The sequence below is a fragment of the Peromyscus leucopus genome, chromosome 8b (genome assembly GCF_004664715.2).
Source record: "Peromyscus leucopus breed LL Stock chromosome 8b, UCI_PerLeu_2.1, whole genome shotgun sequence".
NCBI classification, from domain to species: Eukaryota; Metazoa; Chordata; class Mammalia; order Rodentia; family Cricetidae; genus Peromyscus; species Peromyscus leucopus.
In genome coordinates, this window is record NC_051086.1 from 28,475,538 (window position 1) to 28,496,096 (window position 20,559).

Consider the following 20,559-nt stretch of genomic DNA (forward strand, 5'->3'; position numbering starts at 1 on the left):
GACCAAGTTGTACAGGGAGGGACCAGAGCCATAGGGGAATAAGCTTGGAATGGTGGGAGGCTGGTCTAAGATGTCTACAGATGGAATCTTCAGGGCTGCAGCCTGAGCTCTCCTGTAGTCCAGCTAAGTACAACACTTTGAATTGAGTGAAGGATCACATTGCATGTACAGTCATTCTTCAGTATCCAGGGCCCTAGGGATTCCCAAATCATGGATGCTCAAATCATTTATATAAAAGGCATAATAGGGCTGGGGAAATGGCCAGGTGGTTAGTCTATCAGCAAGCAGTAAGAACCAGGGTTTGTACCCCAAGAACCCACATAAAAGGTGGAACAGGGGCTCCTAGAGCAAGCGGGCCAGCAAGACTATACACATCAGCCAGCTCTAGGTTTGACTGAGACATTGCCTCATTGAATAAAGTGGAAGAGCAGTTGAGGGTGATTCCTGACATCAGCTTCAGGCCTCCGCATGTACATCCACACACATGCAAACACATCTGCACATACATATGCATACAACATGCATACAAATGGAATATTAAAAAATAAAGTAACACAGTATTTGCACATAATATTTGTAACCATCATTACAGTAAACCACCTCCAGATTGCTTTAATATACCACAGTGTAAATGTGATATGAAGAGCTGGCATGCTGCATTGTTTAGAGGGTTATCTGCTCAGTAACACATGCAGATTAAGACATTGTCTCCTCAGTTGAATTAAAAAATGCAAGATTAATAGCTATAGAGGGAAAACTATCAGTCAAGATAGACTAATGCACATGGGGACAGCCATCAAGGCCTACTTCTAAATGGTTTAGAACCAGAAAGCTCATCCTCAGCTCACACTGTGTGTCCATGAAAGATGGGCTGGGAGACTCTGCTCAGTAGACCCACTACTGTCCTAGGCACTGCCATGCTGGATAGACAGAACACTGTTTCAGTCTAGCTTTTAATGCTTTGTTCCAGAAATGTCACATTCTCTCTCTACCCATGCTCTTTGACTAGATAGTGACCCAACCCAAGGGAACCAGGAAGTACCAACACGTACACACCCAGACAGTGGGGATCTAGATATCTTTGTTGAGCAGCACAGATGATAAGCAGCCTCCAAGAAGGTAATCTTGTCATTTCACAGGGGGCCTGAAGACATGTGTTCACAGCTAGGCATGATGGTGTTCACCTGTAACATACCTATAATCACAGTACTTAGGAGGCAGAGACAAGGGGCATCAGGAGTTCTCTGCAGTCAGCCTTGGCTGTGTGAGTTGGAAGCCAGCATGGGCTACATGAGACCTTGTCTCAGATAAACAAAACAAAATAGAAAGTGTGTTCAGGAGCAAAGGGTAAGAGACAGAGCTGGGTTTGTGCTCTGCAGCAAAGTGAGGAAGTGAAAATGGAGGCGGAGCTTTTTGTCCCATCCACTAATTCCAACTACCTGTCAGCCGCTTTCCAAATTACCACACAGAGGCTTATATTAATTACAAATGCTTGGTCTATGGCTCAGGTTTGTATTAATTAGCTCTTACATTTAAATTAACCCGTTCCTACTTATCTGTGTATTGCATGTGGTCCGTGGCTTACTGGTCCCCTGGCACCTTGCTTCTGCAGCAGCTCCTCGCGTCTCCCTCGACTCCACCTCTCTTCCTCTGAGTCCTCAGTTTGATTGTTCTGCCTGACCTTATCCTGCCTTGCCATAGGCCAAAACAGCTTTATTCTCAACCAAAGAGAGCAATACATATTCACAGTGTACAGAAGGATCATCACACAGCAAGGAAGCTGCTTCAAGGCTATAGTTTTTATTTTCTAATGTAATGAGGTTGGACAGTACATGCCATTAGATGTAGCAGTTAAAAGCCTGGAATCTGGGTATCCTATAGACTTTCTTCTTTGCTCATTACCAGTTGTATGAGCTGAGGGAAGAGACCACCCATCAAACAGATGGGAAGAGCAGGGAGGATGCGTTTTCTAGAATGGAAGAAGTGGATCCATACAGGTCTTACCTGAACAAGACTGATGGGGAAGAAGGATGTATGCAAAGCCTGCCCACAGTTGGAGCAGCCTCGGCACAGAGAGGGCATGCACTTCTCAGAAACTGCTGCCTTCCTCTTGTTCCAGTGTGAATGCTTAGGCTGCGGGGGACAGAAACCACATGCAGTTGGTTATTAGCTCAGTGAAGGGACTATCCAGGGCCCTGTGGGTCTGGAGTCCTCCCAGAGCAGTATGCTGATGTCACCAATGAGCCAAGATCTTTTGGCTTCTTGGTTCTCTGTCTTGACAGCTCCCACCTCTTATGGGCAAAACACCAGTGACCACAGAGTGTGTTGGTTTCCAAGAGATGCTTAGTTAGAGCAGAGAAAGCTGCCTTTGCCCCTGCAGTCAATAAAACTCGCCTCTTAGGCTCCAGCCTGCTTTGGCTTCTGTGGGGTCGGAGTTCTTGAACTGAAATCCTAGCTGCTTTAAGCAGAAAGGTAGAGGATATTAGGGTGCCCACAGAGGCACTGGGGGAGGGGAGCACTTTCCATCAAGGACCTAAGTGCCCCAATGTGTCTCTACATGTTCATGGCATGTGTCTTAGTTAGGATTTCTATTTCTGTGAAGAGATACCATGACCATGGCCAACTCTTATAAAGGGAAAACATTTAATGGGGTGGCTCACAGTTTCATCGGCTCAGTCCATTATCATCATAGGGTGACATGGTGTCGTGCAAGCAGACATAGTGCTGGAGAAGGAGCTGAGGGCCCTACACCTTGACGCACAGGCAACAGGAAGTGAACTGACAGTGGGTGTAGCTTGAGCATAGGAGGCCTCAAAGCCCACCCCAGTGACACACCTCCTCCAACAAGGCATACCTACTCCCAAAGCCACACCTCCTAATAGTGCCACTCTTTATGAATTTATGGGACCAATTACATTCAAACTACCACAGCATGTACAGGTCTTTGTGATTGTTGTTTTGAAGCAGGGTCTGGTCTGGCTGTGTAGTTCAGATTGGCTTGGTACTCCAAATGCTTCCTGTTTCAAACTCCAGCTACAGAATTTCAGGTGTGTCACCATTCCTGGCTGCATAATGACTTATGATGCTTCCAGAGGCTCCAGGGCGCCCTGTGTTCCCAGTGACTTACACTATTTCTTGCTGATCCATGTTGTCCCTGTCTCTACAATGCTGTCTTCTTTCTACCTTGCCTACTATAGGGGTTTGAATGAGATTGGCCTCCACAGGCTCAGATATTTTCAAGCTTAGACCCCAGTTGGTGAACTGTTTGGAAGGATTAGGAAGTGTGTTCTTATTGGAGGAGGTGTGTCACTGAGAGTGTGCTTTGAGGTTTCAAAGTCCGTGCCAGGCCTAGTATTGCTCTCTCTGTCTCCTACCCGGTTATCAGGATGTAAAGCTCTCAGCTATTTCTCCAGTGCCATACCTATGGGTATGCTATCACGCTTCCTGCCATGATGATAATGGACCATTCCTCTAAACTGTAAGCCAGCCCTAATTAAATGTTTTCTTTTATAAGTGTTGCCTTCGTTATGGTGTCTCTTCATAGCAATAGAACACTAACTAAGACACCTACCATCTCTGGTGTATACTTAAAAACTAATTTCAATCACTTTTTCCCCATACCCTTCCAGCTATTAAAAAAAACTTTGTGAATGGTGTGTGGTGTGTGTGTGTGTGTGTGTGTGTGTGTGTGTGTGTGTGTGTGAGAGAGAGAGAGAGAGAGAGAGAGAGAGAGAGAGAGAGAGAGAGAGATACTATAGTACATGTATGTAGTCCAGAGGACAACCTCAGGTGTTCATTTGAGACAGGGTCTCTGTTGTTTGTCTGAGTGTGCCAGGATAGCTGGTCTGTAATTGGACATTTCTCTCCTGTTTCCAAATACCTGGCAGCCACTTCCCAAATAATTGACTTGGAGGCTTAATATAAATTATAAATGCTCAGCCAGTAGCTCAGGTTCATTACTAACTAGCTCTTACATTTTAAGTTAACCCATATTCCTTATTTATATTCTGCCATGTGACAGCACCTTTATTAGCATGGCACATCCATCTCCTGCTCCTTCTGCGTCTGGCTGTCGACTCCTCTGACTCTGCCCTTCTTCCTCCCATCATCCTTAGTTTGGCTGCCCTGCCTACATTTCCTGCCCAGCTATTGGCCAATCAGCATTTTATTAAACCAATTCAAGTGACAAATCTTTATAGTATACAAGAGGATTATTCCACAGCATTTTCCCATTTTTGTCTAATTAAAAAAGGTTTTATCTTTAACATAGGAAGATTATATACAACAACAAGAATTATTAAGTAAGAATTACAGTAACACTATCTACCCCATTTGCATTTGGCAAAATTAGAGAAAATAATTATCTGTCTCATCTTGGTGAGTCTAAAGTTATTTACTTTCTATTATGACTAAGGAAAACTATAACTATTTAGTCTTCAACTCCATCAAAGACCCCAGAAGGGTGAAATGTTACCTAATGACAGGGACCTCAAGCTGCCTGGACAGTCACCCAAAGTTTCTCTGCAACATTGGGGTATCCAACTCTGACCTACAGGCCTAGCATATCTGATAGACTTTCCTGTAAAGCAGGGAATTTTGAAGGACTGTCCTACCTTGTCTTGGCAAAGTTTGGCAGTCACCCCTCTTATGTCCTGCTGGTCCAGTTTAGACCATATATTGTCAGCAATTGAGGCAAGGGCATCTTTGCCCACATGGCTAGCTTTTGCCATGAAGAAAACAAACTCCATATGGAGTTTCTTCGATAACCATCACCCTCTTTGAAGTAATTGGTGCTGCCAGGAGCAGATGTGTCTCACTGTTGAGAAAAGTCTAAGTTCTTAAAAAATTTTAAATGCCATATTCTGTAGGTCTTTGAAGTGTTTGAAGACTGCTTATCTATCTAAAAGATATCTCTGTATGACCTTGAAAACCTAACTAACATGACTATAAGTTTGCTATTATAGATGACTATTAATCTGTATTTCTTAATTATATATTACATTTTTAAATGAGCTGCATAAATGTAATACCCTAAACAAGAGTAGAAATATACATTCAGTATAACAAAATTAACTTTAAATTTGTATCAATAAATCAAAATCCATACCAATATAAAATATGTAAGACTCATAGTTGATTTTGGATTAAAGTAGAGTCAATAGTCTACCCTTTTATCCTATCATTTCTATATCCCCCTTTTTCTTTTCAGAACAAGATCCCTGAATCTAATCTCCTTTGTTTAGCTTTTTTCCTGACCATTATCCATAACAACTTGCAACCAAACCCCCTAAACAATGACAAATATTCATAATGCATTTTTGGGAATGTGGGTATAGTTCTCTAGACTACTTCTTGTTGATTGGCGGCACTGGTAATCTTTGGGGGACCCTGAGAAAATTTAGGATTATGGTCAAGTCCTGACTGGTGTATTCTGTGAGGCTGGATCATCTCAGCTAGCAGCCTTGAAGCTGTTCTAGATGCAGAACTCAGAGGAAACTGCAACAGAGATTCTCTGAAACATTGGATCATCTGGGCCATCCGTTCCCATCAGAGATTTTTCAGGGGTCTTCCTGGATCAAACCTAATTTTTCTTAACCCAGAATGAATCCAGAGCCTCTAGTTTCCTGTGGAAACAAAAGCTTAACCTCTTTCCCAAAGTAACATATCTTTTGACTTAAATTTTGAAGTCAAGGCATTTTCAAAATATATAGGTTGATTTAATCTAGTAGTTTTCATAATCAAATGTCTCTTGGCAGTTATCATTTATTCACTAGTAGTCAAAAAGATTTAAAGACAACACAATAACATACTGTTTCCAGACTCTCTGTGTATTAGCCATTTTTATGTGGTTTATTATATTTTTTTATTACTGTATTTCTTTTTTTAGGATTTTCTCTACTCTTTTTCTTTTCTCTCTTAGCCTATGTATGTTTTTAACACACTGTAAATTGTTAACAGGTTTTTTGTTTTTTTTTGTCTGAATTTGTCTTACTGCACATCTCATCTTTCTCTGACCACACGAGTCTTTAAATTGCTAAGAAGCATGGCTAGGACTGAAACAGAGCTTTGACGGCTGGCTCTGCCCCAATTTTTGGTTCCCTGAGAGGCTAGTGTTATGACAGAGGTATGTTTACCACTAGCTCTGGGAGCCATGTTTAGCCGAGGGAAGTTTTTGAGACCATGCTGCCACTAAGTAATGTGCCACCAGCTGCTCATAAAACTCCATTCAAATATTTGTTAGCAGGACCTCTCAAAAGAGTTGCTCGGTTTTTGCCACTAACTGTTGTTGATTGTTTTGCTCTTTTGGTCTTTTTGGGGGGCCTCCAGCTTTAGCTTGGCTTAGTTTCTAGCCAGGATTCCTTATCTTAAGTTAATCTGTCTATCTTTTGCCTCTGGGTTTTTCCCGTTCTCTTATTCTGTAAATCTTACTCTTACTCCATGGCTTGCTGTGTAGCTGGTGGCTGGACCCTGGGGTCCTCCTCCTTCTCTGGCTACTTCTTCCTTCTCTCCTCCATATCTTTTCTTCTTCTCCCTCCCAGATTTCTCCTTCTATAGATTCTCTCTGCCTGCCAGCCCAGCCTATCTCTCTCTCCTACCTTCCTATTGACCATTCAGTTCTTTAGTAGACTAGTCAGGTGTTTTAGACAGGCACAGTAACACATCTTCACAGAGTTAAATAAATAGTAACATAAACAAAAGTAACACACCTTAAAATAATATTCTACTACAACTAGTGCTGAGTCAGGAAGCCATCTCTTAAAGGAACAGCGCCTCTGCTCGCCACCAGCAAACAGTGCCCCTAGAGAAAAAGCAGTTACCAAGTTTGACTCCAATTTTGTGTGTTTAGAATCCTTTTTTAAGTTTTGTTGGGTCTTATGTGGAAATTCCAGGCCCAGGTTGGGTGCCATGTGTAACTGGACATTTCTCTCCAGACCTGGCAGCCGCTTCCCAAATAATTGACTCAGAGGCTTAATATCAAAATTATAAATGCTTGGCCAATAGTTCTGGCTTATTATTAACTAGTTCTTACTGGCTAACTCTTACACCGGTCCGTGAGTTTCCAGACATTCATTTGTCTCTCCTTCCTATCTGGCTATACCAGCACTGTGATTACAAATGTGGGCTACCATGCAAGACTTCATGTGGGTCCTGAAGATCTGAATGCTGGCCCTCACATGGCACAGGCAAGAGCTTTAACCATTGAGCCATCTCCCCAAGCCCTTTTTAAAGAGCCCATTTGTTCTTATTGATTCCTACCTCTCTCTCTCTAACAGAAGAACAAGAAACGATGGTCATGCTCATAGCTATTAACACAATACTTGCCAATTAGTGCTTAAACTGTTTCACTGGAGCATTAACCAAACCCTATTACTGGCATTTATAAAGTCTCTCATGTATCAAAAGACATTTTGATACCTTACATCCTCAATTATACCACATAATATATAGTAAACCTTGACCCTTTAATGGACACATTTAGCCAGGTGATGGTGCACACCTTTAATCCCAGCACTAGGGAAGCACAGACAGGTGGATCTCTGTGAGTTCAAGGCCAGGCTCGTCTACAGAGCAAGTTTCAGGACAGCCAGAACTACACAGAGAAATCCTGTCTCGAGAAACCAAAACCAAAACAAAGAATGGACACATTTAGACACCTCTCCCATTTTAGTAGTTGAATAATAATACCCTTGTGGATGTTGCTACACCTACCCCTTCTGAGGGTCACTCCCCTAACAAGCTGTTGCCATTGGCAAGAACATGTGACACCTTCAGCTGCTGTGAACCCTTCTCTGTGTTTACAGAGTCACAGACGTTAGCCCCAAATCCCCCTAGAATTTTGTTAACAAGTTTCAGCTTTATTCATCTTTCTTTCTTGTTGTTTATGGCTTCTTTACCCCCCAGTGGAGTGACTTCCAGAGTCAGATATTAAAAAACACCTGGGTAGATTTTCCTGAATAAACGGGAGAGCCTTTATAAAAAATGCTGCTCCTCTTATAGGAAGTTGGGAAGAGAGATTTGTTGATGGCACAGTCTCCTTTCATACTATAGTGGATTCAAGGACAACCTGGGCTACATAATACCAATTTTTCCCCATTGTGCTAGAAAGTCTTGTAGTCCTACACCCAAGCCCATCTTCCAGCATGATTTGGAGTTTATATTGGGAGAAGAGGAATAAGACAGTTATTACAGGGAACTTTCCCATGGTAAGAGTGACTGTGTAAGATACTTTAACATATGCATCATGTATTTAATTCATCTCCCAAAACTTGTGCCCTTATTTCATATGAGACAGAGAAAAACATTGGATACTTTAGGTTGTCTTGATCTCGTACAATTTGTACAGCAGGAGTTCAGAGGACAACTTGAGGGTCAGGTCTTTCCTTCCACTGTGTGGATCCCAGGGATGGATCTCAGGTGGTTCATATTGGCAGCATGTGCCTTTACCTACAATAGGTTATTGGGATAGGAAAGAATCTGTTTCCTATTTCTTAGGAAATTATTTCCTTAAGAAAGAACCAAAGCCAAGTTTTGTAGGTTTGGAGTCAGTGACCTGGAGTATGATTCCTAACTGCCACTTACCCATTGTGTGTCCTTAGGCAAATCCACTCATTTCCTAGACTCTTGGTTTCTCCATCTGTGAAAAAGAAACAACACATACTTCTACATAGGTGTGTAACAGTTAACATGAGACATCCACCTGACTGGGTTAAGGAATTCTCGGCTCATTATATCTGTGTTCACTGGTCATGCCTGGAAAAGACTGCAACGTGAATTGGTGGGCTGAGTAAACCTTAATTAGCTAACTGCAAACTTTGGCAGTCCTCTAGAGCCATGGACATCTGTCCTCTGTCCTTCAACATAAGAACTCGGAGGCTTACACAAGTTCCCCCCAAGCCCTTGCATTTTCTTGCACCTCCAGCCTAAAAGCGAGAGTTGTGTCATCAGCTCTTCTGGTTCTTGGGTCTTTGGACTTGGACTGAGCTGTCACAGACTTCCATGGTTGCTAGTCTTGCTGACAACATATTGTGGGGCTTAGCCTTGACGATAAACCCCCTTATGCATCTATGCCCTCTTGTCTCTTTCCTGGAGAACACTGCCTGATAGGGGTCTCTGGGAGGACTGACCAAGCTCACAAATGAACAGGACTTGAACTGGTAGCTACCAGTTGGATGGGATCTCCTCTCTTCATCCACATCCCCATTTTGTTGAGCTGTGTTGCCACATTCCATATGCTCTGGTCTCTCTAAGAGGAATGCTTTCTAGGGAAACTAGGATGGGAAGATTGGTGGGCCCACATTTGCTGACATATGACTGTCAGGATGGGTCAGCTCAGACAACCTCAGTGCAGCTTGCAGGAATGAGCTAGAATCTCCCAGGCTCTTGAGTCTACAGAAGCTGCCACAGAGGGCCAGCTCATAGGAATGTGCAGAACACACTGTGGTGGTTTGAATAAAATGACCCCCATAGGCTCAGAGAGTGGTACTATTAGGAGGTGTGGCCTTGTTGGAGGAAGTGTGTCACTGCGGGGTGAGCTCTGAGGTTTCAGAAGCTCAAGCCAGGCTTAGTGGCTCACCCTTCCTGCTGTCTGCCAATCTGGATGTGGAACTCTAAGCCCCTCTCCAGCACCATGCTTACATTCGCATTGCCATGCTTCCCACCATGGCAATAATGTACTAAAGCTCTGAACTGTAAGCCAGCTCCAATTAAGTGTTTTCCTTTATAAGAGCTGCCATGGTCATGGTGTCTCTTCACAGCAATAGAAACCATAACTAAGACAAAGACCTTCCCAAAGGCAGTGCAGGCCCTGGACTCAATGCAGATCCAAATACTGCCTTACTATGAACATATGGGCTATTTTCTTCATTGTAAGCTTGGGATATTATGGGTACCCACTTCGATGCACCTCAATACACCCGCCTCTCTTCTCCTGGGAAGAAGTCACATGGTTCTCCCTAATACAGTGGTAGTCAACCTTCCTAATGTTGTGACCCTTTAATACAGTTCCTCATGTTGTGGTGACCCTCAACCATAAAATTACTTCGTTGCTATTTCTTAGCTACAATTTTGCTACTGTTATGAGTCATAATGTAAATATCTGATATGCAGGATATCTGATATGTGACCCCTGTGGTCGAGTACTGCTGCCCTAACGCCTTTTATGCTCTGGTTCTATGTCCATGATCCATTCTCTCCTACTTTCTCCCACTATACTCTAAGGAAAGCATATATTGCTTTTAGGGCTCTAGGGAGTTGGTGCAAAAAGTGAGAGGCATTTGATATCTAGCAGCACAAAGGCGGGTTGCAACAGACCACCTGCCAGGGTCACCTCTTTTACTCTGGAGAACTCTTGTGGGGTAGGGAGTGAAGCTGGGTTCAAGAGAAGAAGGGGGCTCTAGGGTGCGGGTCGTGCATGGGAAAAGCCCTAACTTCACAACCAGGTCGGCTCGTCCTGGCTGCCCCCCACTCTGGAATGGGGAGGCGGTAAGAATGCACTCACTGAGGCTCTGTGAGCGCGCTGGGGTAGCAGGCACTAACTGGCTGACCATCTGACTTTGGGCGCAGCCAGAGTTTAGGCTGGAACCTCGGAGCTTCGGCTCCGCAGCGGGGCCTGCGCATGCGCCCCGGGCCAGCCAGGTGAGTGCGCTGTGGTAGCCCTCGCACCTGGGCTTTAACCCTTCCGGGCCACCGGCGCGGGTGGATGCCGGGTGGGAGAAGAGAAGCAGGTCGTGAAGCCCCCAGGGTCCGCACGGCGCTTCCTGGAGCTTCCAAGCCGGGATCCGTGCCCTCCTCGTTCGGGTGGGAGGGGGGTGAGCGCGGGGCGGAGCGAAGTCTCGCGAGATCTGGCGGTAGCTGCAGCAGCGGCGGCGGCGGCGGCGGAGGTGGTGGCCCGGGAGGTGAGCGGCGGACGGGCAGGAGGCGGCCGTTGGGGCTGAGGAAGGGGCGAGCTCCGGAGGGCGAGGCCGGGCTCGGGGACAGGGGCGGGTGGCAGGCCCGCGTCCTCGCTGGCCCCTCGAGGCTGCCGCGGCGCCGCCCGGTGCGTGCTGTCCCGGGACTGGCGCGGGGCGGGGCGCGGCGGCGGTCTCGGGGCCCCCGGAGCCAGGCGTCCCTCTCCGGGGTCCCCGCGCGCCGGCGCGACGCGATCCCCCCCGCAGCCTCGGCTTGGTTGGTACCGGCGCTCTCCTTGCGCGCTCCCACGCTGGCACTGCAGGGAGCCGCAGCGCCCTGGCCGAAGCCGCACTGCGGGGACGTGGTGGGATGGGGACGGCCCACGCCCCGGGCTCACCTTCCATCCTCCTAGCCCTGCGCGCGCCTCTCCTCCTGCGCCCCCGAGGGGTGCAGAGGGTGCGTCTGGAAGCCCTCCCGAAATTGCACGCAGCGTCCCGTTTCTAGGGAGAAAGTTTGTCCCCTCCCAGAAGGTTCCCTAGCCGAACCGACCTTTGGCCCTGAGTGAGAGCTGGTGCCCAGAGTGACGAGGGATGCGCTGGGCGTCCCAGGCCAGGCCGAGAGCTCGAGGCTGGCTTCGGGCAAAGCAAACTTTGAAAAGTTTGATTTTTTTCTGAAGCCTGAGATCGCACTCTTGGGATGAGTGATTGTGATGCTGGTGATCAAGGCCTCTTCCTTCTGAGGCAAAAGTTGGTAAAGCCCACCTTGCCACCCTGACACGAAGTTCGTAAATAAAATACCTCTGTAAACATGACCCAAGGTCCGTGGAGTACTCCCTCCCCTTTAGGTGTAAGGAAGAAATAAAGGAAAGAGGTGCTGTGGCGTTGTATAGCCCAGACGCCCTGCTAAGACGCAATGGGCCAGTGAGTATGTTTGAAGACAGACATATGTTATGTATATATGTACACATGTATTTGTCTCAAAGTCAGGAGCAAAGATTGGGACCTGAGCAAACCATCTTACTGTGGATAATTGATGCTAATGAAAAACAGTGTAGCCTGAATGACAGACAGCATACAAGATAAATCACAGCCTGTCTCAGTCAACACTCAAATAATACAGCCCTCCAGGAATGCAGTACTCCATGCTACATTGTAACCCACCCTTTGCATCACAAACTCTGAGTTATCGCCATTTAAGGGACCACACCAAATCCCTAGTTTATCATTGATAATAAGGAAATAGAACATTGGAATTGTTTGGTTTGGCTGTAGCGGCTCAGTTTGTGCCTAGCGCTGGGGTGCAGGTGAAATGTGCTGTGTGGAAGTTCACACAGTTCCCTGTTCTCTCACCATTTTGTCCTTCATAATTGGGGCAGACGGTGCAAGAGTATCTTGCCAAATGGTTCAGTATTGAATCCTAAAGTAATGTTAATCTATAGTGAGCTCATGGGTAAGGATAGCCTGGATTATCACCTCCACCACCCATATGTTGTATGGGTCTAGATCCTGGATCCCAAATCCATATGCTTTCTGCTTCCATCTAGGAGTCTCTTCAGTAATTAACAGTTTGCCTTGGGGACAGTTCTGCACTCTTGAGGACTACTATATAAAGCACACACTCCATTATCTAGCTAATTATAACAGAATTTAATACACACTTTTCATTGGGAATTAAAAACAAAATTCTTTCTGATGTGTCTGATATATAAAAAAGACTGGTTGGTTGGTTGATGACGTTTGATTGGTTATCTTCAAGTCTCAGGAGGCGTGTTAGTACCTGTTCATCCCAGCTGTTTCTCTTCGGAGGAAGTCCTTGTTGGGAGTGTTGGTCACACTTGAACTGCCTAGCAGCTTGAGGTGAGAATGGAGTTGGCAGCTTCAGCAGCCTCACGGATGGTGATAACTGAGTGGCATTGAGTACCAGTCAGTGCAGCCCTACTTAAGTGGCCTTTTCTATTTTGATATTCTTATTAGTCAATTTGGAAAGTACAGATGTGCTCAAAAGTGAAAACTGAAATCACCCATGGAAGTAGTTCTGGGGATGGCTCACAAAAAAGCTGTCTTCACTGCAAAGTTCTTGCTGAAAGTTGAGCTCAGTCCATTTTGTAGCTATAGTGTAGCAAGTTTTTCCAACTTGCTTATGTTTGAAAAAGAAGTTTACTTATTTTTTAGGTATGAGTTGCTTCTCGCCATAGACGCTTGTTACTTTAGAAAGGTGCTGGAAATCAATATCTAAAGACTTGTGAGAGTAGGATCCATTTAAAGTTGTCTCATCATAGATACAGTGCATTCTTTTGAGTTGAAAAGTCATCTAAATTGAAAGTAATTAATTTTTATTGCTCCAAGCAAGCACTATGCACTTCCAGGATTTAAAAAAAAAAAAAAAAAAAGGCCGATACTTTTGGTAGCTTTGTTTTTATTAATCACTACTTTAAAAAACACTCCTGTTTTAGTTAGGGTTTCTATTGCTGTGGTAAACACCATGACCAAAAGCAACTTGGGGAGGAAAGGGTTTATTTTGCCTACACTGCCACATCACAGCCCATTGTTGAAGAAAGCCAGTGCAGGTGCTCAGGGCAGGAATCTGGAAGAAGAGCAGATGCAGAGGCCATGGAGGAGTACTGCTCACTGGCTTGCTCAGCCTGTTTTCTTATAACCTCAGGACCACCTGCCCAGGGGTGGTGGCACTGTCTACAGTGGGCTGGGGGCTGGGCCCTCCCCCCGCAGTCATCAGTTAAGCAGATGCAGCCCAGGCTTGCCCACAAGCCAGACTCGTTGAGGTTCCCTCTTCTCGGATTACTTTTGTGTCAAGTTGACATAAGTCTAGCCAGCACAGCATACCTGTTCTTAAATGAATTAAGTATGAATTATGAATTAAGAGCATGTCTGGATGATGAAGCCATCTCAGAGAAATAGGGACTGTACAAACATGTTCATGCATTGGTTGGTTTCTGACAACAAAAACTGGACCCAAGGGAGGGCTTGCAAAACAAAGCTGCTCACCTTCTGGATCCTCATCTAACTAGAATTCTTCACTCTGAAGATTTAAAGATCACTGTCACTCTCAGAACCATTTTTTAAAGTGTTCAGAAGAAAGCCTCTGCAAGCATGAGGTTAACATGAGTTATTTGCTGTTTTATTTGCTCTTCCGTTCTGTAAAGCTTGTTGTTCCTCTGATAACTTTTTCTCGGATGGGTCATCCTTAGATTAACAGTTGCTACTGCTTAGGAAGAAATGTGTTTGAAAACACTGACTGTAGGAAGCAGGCAGTTTATGTGGAGAGCTGTCCCCTGGTGTCTTAGGAAACCCAACTGCACAACAGTGCTTGTGCAGCTTGCCCCTTCTCAGGTCTGCTGGTCCCCCACTAGCAGCTCATCATAAGACTCTAGGGCTTGATTGTCAAGCAGACAAATGCTGAGCTAGGCAGAGGCCCAGGGAAATGCTGGGTGGGTGTGGCAGCCCACCTGTCATATATAGGTATGCAGAGATGGCATACCTATATCAGTGAGCTCTGGGTTTGATTAAGAGAACCTGCTTCTACAAATAAGGTGAAAGAGCAACCAAGGATGATCCCTGACATCTATCTATCTCAGGCCTTCACATGCGTTCACACACACATACACAAAGACATGTGGGTATACACAGTGTCCATCACATACACATGAAAACGCAGAAGCAGCAGCAGAATGGAGCACATACCCCAGGACTGCTGGCCACCACTGGAGTCTGGGCAGGGAAGTGGGGGCACTTTGCATTTTACCAAGTCAGCCATGGCTGCTGTTCTAGAAGCCACACTTTAGCATCATCACATGCTTTGCTTGCCGTTCAATATCGAATTTAAGAGAATATTCCCTCCTAATCATTAAATTTGAACTCTGGCTTTCAGGCAGTTCTCTGTGTGAGTATTTTTTAAACATTTAAGGATTCTGTTTATATAGACAAATATTCATATGACTCAAACACTTAAATAATGTGGGCATGTCTGGAAAGCCAAATTTCCAATTCTCTTGGGTCCCCCCCCATATAGCCTTTATCTGTTTCCTATAAATATGTTCATCATTTCTCTTTGTAGATACAAGCAAATGCCAGTGGGCTGTAATATTTCTTTATATAAAGTACAGTGCACTATGTAGCCTGTCCTGCCCTGGCTCTCCATTAGTTACTTAGTTTATATGCTCTTGAGAGTGTTTGATGTTAGCACTTAGTAAGTGTGTAGTGTTCATTTACAGAAAACACTTTTTTTTAAAGATTGTATTCATTTTTATTTTATGTGTATGAGTGTTTGCTTGTACGTATGTCTGTGTACCACATGCATGCAGTGGCCTTAGAAGGCAGAAAGGGTAGTGGATTCCCTGAGATAGGAGTTATAGTTGGTTGTGAGCCACCACGTGGGTGGTGAGAATCAAACCTGGGTCCTCTGCAAGAGCAGCCAGTGCTCTTAACTTCAGCCCCAGAAAACATCTTTAAATAGCTCTAGGCATCTGTTCTGTCCTGGGTTTGCTTAGCTAGCTCCACTTGGAGACATTCATTTTGTCTTCAGTATTACAGACCTTCCTTGCCATGGTAATGTCCTCCCAGAAGTGGGGTTGCCAGGTTAGTGGGCTGTGTGTTTTAATTTTCATAAATACTTTCTTCATAAGTTGCACCATTTTGAACTTACACAGGTGTGCTTGTCCTCAGGTTTTGTGGAGGGTTGATTCCAAGACGCCTGTGTAGATGATGAAATCCAGGTTTGCTTGTAACTTAATTTGAGATAGTGTTTACATGTAACACATAAACATACTCCACAGGCTGTGAAATAATCTGTGGATTACATGCTATGCTGGATAGTTTTATATCAACTTGACACAAGTTAAAGTCATCTGAGAGGTGGGACCCACAAATGAGAAAATGCCTTCACAAGATCTGGTTGCAGGCAAGCCTACAGGGCATTATCTTGATTAGGGATTGATTTGAGAAGGCCCCATTGTGGGTGGGGCCACCCCTGGGCTGGTGGTCCTGGGTTCTATAAGAAAGCAGGCTAAACATGGCACCCTAAGCCATGGGGAGCAAGCCAGTAAGCAGCACCTCTCCATGGCCTCCACATCAGCTCCTGCCTCCATGTTCCTGTCCTGTGTGAGTTCCTGTCCTGACTTCCTTCAGTGGTGAACAGTGATGTGGCCGTGTAAGCCCAATCAACCCTCTCCTCCCCAGCTTGCTTTGGTTATGGTGTTTGATCACAGCAATAGCAACCCTAAGACACATACACAGCCTGAATCAGTGTGTGCCATGCCACTTTTTTTGGGGGGGGGACTGCACGTAGAAGTCAGAGGACAACCTTGGGTGTCAGTCTTCACCTTCTACCTTGATTCTCCATCCCCATTAAAGAAAAAAAAAAGATATTCTTAAAAAACAATCTATTTATGTCTATAGGTGTTTGGCCTGAATGTATATCTGTGCTCAGTGTCATGCAGTGTCCATGGAGGCTGTGTTCCCTGGGACTGGAGTGATAGATAATTGTGAGCCACCATGCAGGTGCTGGGAATTGAAGCCAGGTCTTCTGGAAGAGCAGCCAGTGCTCTAGCTCCACGTGTTTTCTTTAAGGTTTGCATGGTTTCTGTCCTTCTTCCATGGAGCCTGAATTTGGATGTGCTGAGAGGTGTCCTCATTTCTGTTTCTGTTAAGTCTGTGGGTTTACTTCTACACTTCAGTCTTTGGTCCAAGATTTAGTCTAGTGTTCTGGGGGCCACAGACTCAGTTCCATCTCTGCAAGTATCCACTATACTCTGGTGCCTTTGCCACAGAGCCTGCTGGGAACTTAGTGCTGGCTGCTGTGTGTATGTGTTAGGCACATCTTTGCACTTTGTGTCCTGCTTTTCTAGGGGAAAATAAAAGAAGTAAAATTGCATTAAATAAATAACTCAAAAGTCTGTTTAGCTTTTTCCAAGCCTGGATTGCCTCATCTGTAAAAGGAGGAAGGGGCAAACTTACGTCAAAGTATGCACAACCTCTGCCTTCTTTCATTCTGTTTCCTACTCTCATTGACATTTTTAAAAGAGAAAAGCCACAGGAATGTTAGAGTTCAAGTTAGAATTAAGATCTTAGTCTATGCAGGGTCATCATCACTTTTTTGTTTGTTTTTTGGTGTTTTTTTGTTTTTTGTTTTTTTTCCCCAATTATTTTGCTGCAGTGGTGATGTAGCCCAGGGTCTTTTTTGCTAGGAAACCACTCTACCACTGAGCTAACAGTTCCAGCTTCTTCCTCATTTTCTTGTTAAATTTTGGGGTAGAGTCTCACTGAGTTTCTCAAGCTGGTATTGAATTCACTGTGTAATTCAGTCAAGCATTGTGCTTGTAATCCTCCTGCCTCAGCTTCCCCACCACCTTGGATTACAGACCTGCCCTAGTACAATCACTAATCAATTTGAGAATAGAGAATTAGGCTTGGTCTGGCATTCAAGGCTTCCTTCTTGCTTTCTGGCCTTTCACTACTTAATCCTCTCTTGCAAACACCCTGGCCATGATGCTGGTAGGCATTTCCCAAAGGCCTTGGGTTTCTAGAAAACCATCCAGAATGTCCTGTTGCCTCATGCTGCCAGTCAAGTGTGGCATTCAGTAAAGTGTGGCATTCAGGCTTGTTCGGCTGGTGATTTGTACCTCAGTAGGTTGGGAACTGAAGAGAGACCATGTTCCTCCTATGAAGAACACCTAGAACCCAAGCGAATACCTGGTAGAGGCAAACCAGTGTTAGACAAATGAAGGAAGAATCGACTCTGGTCTTCCTTTTTGTCTTGCAAGTCAGGTAGCTCATCCCATCTGTTATACTCTTAGTACTTTGGGGAGAGTCATAGGAACCATAACAGACATTAGAGAGATGTAATGAGAGGCTGATTTCTCTTTACAAGGAGCTATAATAAAAAAAGCATGAATGTTTGTTCAACATGTATGTTCAAGAGCCGCCAAGGAGTCTATGGCTGGGTCATCCAATGTGACCCTTGTGTCTATTGTTGGATGCTGTTGGTAGACACACAGAAAATGGGCCCAGAGGTGTGATGGCTGACTGAGGATACCCTGATTGGTGCAGGTAGTCTGAACACCATGCCCAGCTCTTAGCCAGAGGCAGAGTACCTGTTATCTGTGGGTCCCTGAAGGGTTTAGATGTTTTTCCTTCATGGTCAGGGTCCCCTTTTTGGTGACCTCAGTGTTCTGGCTTGTCTGTAATCACCTGCTGGCATGTGGTAGGTGGTCAAGAAAAAGTAATTTCTACTTCTTTTTTCAGGTTCATAATAAAGGTGCTAAGGAAGATAATGTAAGACAGGAAAATAAATATTTTTTATTGAGGTAAGTCTTTTTTATGATTTTAAAACAATTTCCTTTCAAGACATAAATTCTTCACAGCTATCTTTTCTCTAATGTGGTGGTTGTCTTACCAGTGTTTGAGGTTATATATAATCTAGAGGTGGTGAGGTATGCAGAGGCTACATTTTAAATTTGTGCCATCTTGGGGAGAGAAAGAGAAAGACACACACACATGAGCACGCGCGGAGGGAGAGTGCATGTGTAGAGGTCAGAGGGCAACTTTGGGGAGTTGCTTCTTCCCTTCCATTATGGGATCTGGATCAAACTCAGGTGCTTAGGCTTTGGGGGCAAGTTCCCCCCAGCTGAGCTGACTTGTCACCCTAACAGCTCCTTATATTCATAGTGCACAGGCAAACCGAGCTGGACTTGATGGGCAGTGTTAGGTCCTGAACGAAGGAGACTCTCCTGTGCCTCCTCTGACACTCCCTCTGATGTCTTACTGGGAATAATAGTATAATCCCCTACATTTCCTTAAGATTCTGCCGTTGTTAGTTCTGGATCCTTTTCTGTGGTAGCATAGTTGTTTATATAGCCCTTTTGTTTTATTGGTGGAATGCCTTGAAACCCCAGTTCTAAGTTACTTGTGGGAAGTGAGTAGTGAATGGAAATCTTAATTCAAACTCATTGCATTGGTGAAATGCACTGTAAGCTGATCTCAAGACTTTTCTCACACAGTGACTGGTTCAAATTCGGTGTCTCTAGCAGCTTCCTCCCATTGCAGGCAGTTTCGAGTTTAAACTGGCAGACTTGGTGGTCACTGGATAAAGTTGGGCAGAGGGGGAGGTTGAGTCTGAGCATTCAGGGTGTGTGACTGTCAGCTTTCTAGATGAAACTGTCTTGCAGTGAGGGAGGTAAGATGTAGTTGGAAGATTTCCTGTGTCCTGGCCTGCTGGTGATCGGGACAAATCTCTCCCACTCGCGCCCCCCCAAGTAAACACACAGAGGCTTATATTAATTTTAACTACATGGCCATGGCACAAGCCTTTTGCTAGCTACCTCATATCTTAAATTAGCCCATAACTATTAATCTATGTATCACCACATGTTCTGTGGCTTTACCTGTCGCTCCTTGGGCAGCTTGCTAGCGTCTCTCCCTGCCTTCTTCCTGTCTCTCTCTTTGAATTTCCTGCCTGCCTCTAAGCTGCCTTGCCATAGGCCAAACGGCTTTATTTATCAACCAATCAGAGCAACACATATTCGCAGTGTACAAAAAGACATTCCCCCATCAGTAAGACTGAACTTGTAGGAAGGAGTCAAACTGAGCTGTGTAGTGGGAACAGGAGGTTCCCAGAATCAGTCTGATTTATTCTCTCCTTGTACTTTTAGGCTGAAGGTCGAACTTTGGATGTGGTAGGGGGTGAAGAAAGCAATAGCCACAAGCTATTTACTAAACTCCACATCCCTCAGCTCTGTGTCCCATACTCACTGAAAAATTTGCTTCCTTGTCAGCCCTGAAAGCTGTGCCTTGTGTGTGGTGTGATGGAAATCTCTCTGGAGCTAGGCAGAAGAAGGCTGCCACTGTGGAGCCTGGTTGCTGATTTGACATCTAACTGAGTATACAGTGCGAACCGGCCTTCCCCTTTAGCATAGACACAGCTCCACACAAGCTCTTCTTCCTCCTGTGTCTTCAGAGACGGGAAGGTGAAAGTTAAGTGTGTATGTTAAACCCACAGTAAATTTCATCTTGATTGCATTTCAATCGATTCTAATGTGACAGAATTTTTCAGTCTGAGCTTGTTCTAGCAGCCTTCAGTCAAATGAGAATTGCTGTCAGGGGAAAGGGTCCCCTCCCACACCTCTCCCTGAATGCTTGAAGCCATCCCACTTCCTCTTTCTTTTACCTTCAGAACTGACTGCTGACACTTGGGAATTATAATCGGATTGCATCAGTCTTATGGAAAGGTTACCAATTACTGTTCTGCACAATATGCACTTCAAGTGTCTTGGTTCAGTGCTTTTAAATGCCTGCTAGGTGAATGAAGGCTTTGTGTCACACCCTGATTTAATACATTTGATGAGAGACTTTATTGATGGCTTCTTGTCTTCAGTTCTATGGCGGGGGCTGGATGGAGGAAGGAGATTACTTAGTATGAAGTCTTCGAGGGGTCTTTTGGCGGTTGTTCCATGAAGCTGGATTCTGGAAGAAGCGTGGCTGGTTCAGTGATTGGGACTGAGGATAAGCCTTGTCTGGGGTGTCACATGGAGCTGTGAGCAGGAAGAAGTTTCCTTGTGGTGCATTCTTGAGTACTGTGCCCTGCTTTCCTGACCTCATTTTGTTCATTGAATATCTGATAGAAGGGCACAGTGAGATGTGGAATATGTCCTTGTAGGTTTTT

General features: G+C 44.9%; 2 protein-coding genes across 3 annotated transcripts in view; one reads left to right on the plus strand and one right to left on the minus strand.

Annotated features, from left to right (window-relative positions):
* Positions 1-6,713: 6,713 nt before the first annotated feature.
* On the minus strand, positions 6,714-11,291 carry LOC119086977 (acyl transferase 8-like). The gene is made up of 3 exons (XM_037201165.1): positions 10,499-11,291; positions 8,581-8,635; positions 6,714-6,799 (listed from the first exon to the last, which is right to left on the minus strand). Exons 1-3 carry the CDS (start codon positions 11,289-11,291, stop codon positions 6,757-6,759), a joined length of 891 nt encoding a protein of 296 aa, XP_037057060.1. The 3' UTR covers positions 6,714-6,756.
* Positions 10,824-20,559, plus strand: part of Mrtfb (myocardin related transcription factor B) — a 161,710-nt gene continuing 151,974 nt past the window's right edge. For both annotated transcript variants that reach the window (XM_028890039.2, XM_028890041.2), the window contains exons 1-2: positions 10,824-10,895; positions 18,144-18,205. The gene's annotated coding sequence lies outside the window, so the exon portion shown is untranslated. The remainder of the gene's footprint in view (positions 10,896-18,143; positions 18,206-20,559) is intronic.

Bases quoted from the DNA above. Each gene is read 5' to 3' on its own strand.
- LOC119086977 (XM_037201165.1), bottom strand. From the start codon at position 11,291: ATGGAAGGTGAGCCCGGGGCGTGGGCCGTCCCCATCCCACCACGTCCC. The intron at 8,636-10,498 runs GTGAGTGCATTC...TCTTTTTCACAG, and splicing joins AGCGCGCTCACAGAGCCTCA to ATGGAGAAACCAAGAGTCTA. The intron at 6,800-8,580 runs GTAAGTGGCAGT...CTTTTTCTCTAG, and splicing joins TGCCTAAGGACACACAATGG to GGGCACTGTTTGCTGGTGGC.